The following is a 2,539-nucleotide window of genomic DNA, read 5'->3' as shown; positions in this document are numbered from 1 at the left end:
ACCGCCTGACTGGCCTTCATGCCGGGGATACGTAAAAGCACCCACTACACTCTCTGAGTGGTTGGCGTTAGGAAGGGCATCCAGCTGTAGAAACTCTGCCAAATCAGATTGGAGCCTGGTGTAGCCATCTGGTTTCACCAGTCCTCAGTCAAATCGTCCAACCCATGCTAGCATGGAAAGCGGACGTTAAACGATGATGATGATGATGATGATGATGATGGTGTCATACCACCTCATTTCTCCTCTCATCTAAAATGTAAGGTCTTGTAAGAAGACAAACATTTAAGATGCATGTATTCTTTGTTCTCTTTCAGGGTGTGACTGAAGACGGTCAGTTTGATGATATTGATGACATCATAGCTGGTGACCATTGCAATGAAGATGAATGGAGTGAAGAGGACAAGACCTTACTGGGACCCAGCCAGAGCCTCATTAAGGTTGCTAATCATGTGCTCAAGGAAGCACTAAAGACCACTATGAAAAATGGTAAATGTGACGCAGCCAAGCAGATTAGCCAGTATGATGACCTGGCAGACCATGTTAAAAAGTTGAGTCCAGCAGTTGACCAACTGGGTATAGCTCTTTATCCACCAATGGGACATCGTTTTGTTCGAGCTTATGTGAGTATTATTATTTCTTTAAAAATTTACAATGAGTTTGTGTGCCTATATGTATTTAAAAGGGGCACTGAAAAATTCCTGGCTTTAAGGGTATCATGAAAAGCCTAGTTGGAATGCGAACCTTCCAAGTTCTTTAAGAAAAGGACCACTGTAATAAATGTGTGAATCTGAGAGGGATGTTGAATAAAATCATAATTAACTGATCCTCCTGTATTTTCTTTTACTCAAAACCAGGAACTTTTCAGCACCCCCTCGTGTGTGTGTGTGTGTGTGTGTATATATATATGCACACAAATTCATCACAAATTATACATATGCAAAGAGAGAGCAACTGATTTGATAGGCAAAAACACTAGAGGAAATGTGATGCTAATGTGAATTTTCTTTTTTATAATATAAGACTGGATTCCCCATCAAGTACAAATCTAATCCATTTTTTCATTGAAATAGACTATCTCTAAGGTAGTTAGGTAGTTTATACTTAAATTTATGACCCTAAACAAAGGCAAGAACTTTTCAGCAACCCTTGTATATATATTCACGTAAACTCTTTTAACACTCTAGTTGTTATACTGGCCATACAAGTACATCTTCCTACTGGTCCACTGTGCCTTTTAACAAAAAGAAATTGCAGTGTACTACATCACACAAAACGAATAAAAGAGACACCAAGCTAAGTGAAATCATAATCATGGTCAGTGTTGGTAATGTGTGAAAAACACCTATGCTGGTGACACACAAAAGGCACCCTTGCCAGTGACATCTAAAAGGCATCTGTGCTGGTGACATGTTAAAGGTACCCTGTACACTCTGTGGAGTGATTAGCATTAGGAAGGGCATCCAGCCAGCCATAGAAACCAAACCAAAACAGACTGGAACCTGGAGCAGCTCTCCAACTTAACAGCGCTGGTCAAACTGTCTAACCCAAGGTAGCATGGAAAATGGACACTAAATAATAATGATGATGTTAGTAAACAAATCTATCCTATACAGTATTAAATAATTAATGACAGAGACAGTACTCAGAGCACAAGACATGCTGAAACATACACAGATAAGATAATGCACTGATTACAAACAAAATATAAGACCCACCCTGGCTGATGATTTGCATATTAAATCAATTTTTTCTTTGCTTTTATTATCATAGTCTGAACACTTGGCTGAAATTTTGAGGAACTTTTTGAACTGTCTGAGGTGAGTCATTGACTTATTTTCACTTGAAGTATCTTTTTTCTGTTTCTTTCCATTCTTGCTTGCTTGCTTTGTTTTCACGATTGAAAATTTGTAAGGCTTTAGTTTGGCATTTCTATAAAGCCATTGACTTCATCATCATTGTTTTAACATCCACTTTTCTATATTTGCATGAGTCACAGGGTTTGTCGAAGCAGATTTTCTTACAGCTAGATGCCCCGTTTTTGTTGCCAACCCTTACTTGTGTCCAAATTTCTTTTGAATTTTTTTTTTTTTTTTTTGTTGCAGATCATCACATGTGACTAATGAAGATGATGAGCAGTGGTTAGAATTCTTATTAAAGGCCGTTGAGCATAATACAGAAAAAATTCATAGTCTCACTGAGTGACTCTGTAATAATATTTTTGTATATACACTTCTGAAGAACTGTAAATAAAAGTTTTTTTGTAAAGTGAACATTTGTTTGTTTTTTTTCAGTAGCTTCAATTTTGACTTGACTAGAGCATCTATTAAAGCTATCATTGTGAGAAGCAATCTTTGGTCTGTGCACTACAGGTCATTCCTCCCACCCTTTATCTATCACTCCCTACATCCACCTTTCAACCCAACCCATTCTTTACATTGTTGCCCACCTCCCCTCTCCCATTCTGTCATCTCTTGCAAACTGCCATCCAGCCACTCACCTAGTTCCTCTGTCCCCTCACTCCCTTATCTTGTACCTTAAG

The 2,539-nt window shown here is 38.3% G+C and overlaps 1 protein-coding gene across 1 annotated transcript; it reads left to right on the top strand.

Annotated features, from left to right (window-relative positions):
* Positions 1-247: 247 nt before the first annotated feature.
* On the top strand, positions 248-2,270 carry LOC106879100 (cyclin-D1-binding protein 1 homolog). The gene is made up of 3 exons (XM_014928536.2): positions 248-620; positions 1,771-1,817; positions 2,103-2,270. The coding sequence occupies exons 1-3, from the start codon at positions 288-290 to the stop codon at positions 2,200-2,202; spliced, it is 480 nt and encodes a 159-aa protein (XP_014784022.1). The 5' UTR covers positions 248-287; the 3' UTR covers positions 2,203-2,270.
* Positions 2,271-2,539: the final 269 nt, after the last annotated feature.

Source organism: Octopus bimaculoides, chromosome 20 (assembly GCF_001194135.2).
Source record: "Octopus bimaculoides isolate UCB-OBI-ISO-001 chromosome 20, ASM119413v2, whole genome shotgun sequence".
Taxonomy (NCBI): domain Eukaryota; kingdom Metazoa; phylum Mollusca; class Cephalopoda; order Octopoda; family Octopodidae; genus Octopus; species Octopus bimaculoides.
Note: the sequence above shows the minus strand (reverse complement) of the source record. Positions and strands in the feature narration are given on the sequence as shown.

Excerpts from the sequence above, each read along its gene's own strand:
- LOC106879100 (XM_014928536.2), top strand. The coding sequence starts at position 288 with ATGCATGTATTCTTTGTTCTCTTTCAGGGTGTGACTGAAGACGGTCAG. Across the intron at positions 621-1,770 it reads ATCGTTTTGTTCGAGCTTAT|TCTGAACACTTGGCTGAAAT; the intron begins GTGAGTATTATT and ends TTATTATCATAG. Across the intron at positions 1,818-2,102 it reads AACTTTTTGAACTGTCTGAG|ATCATCACATGTGACTAATG; the intron begins GTGAGTCATTGA and ends TTTTTGTTGCAG.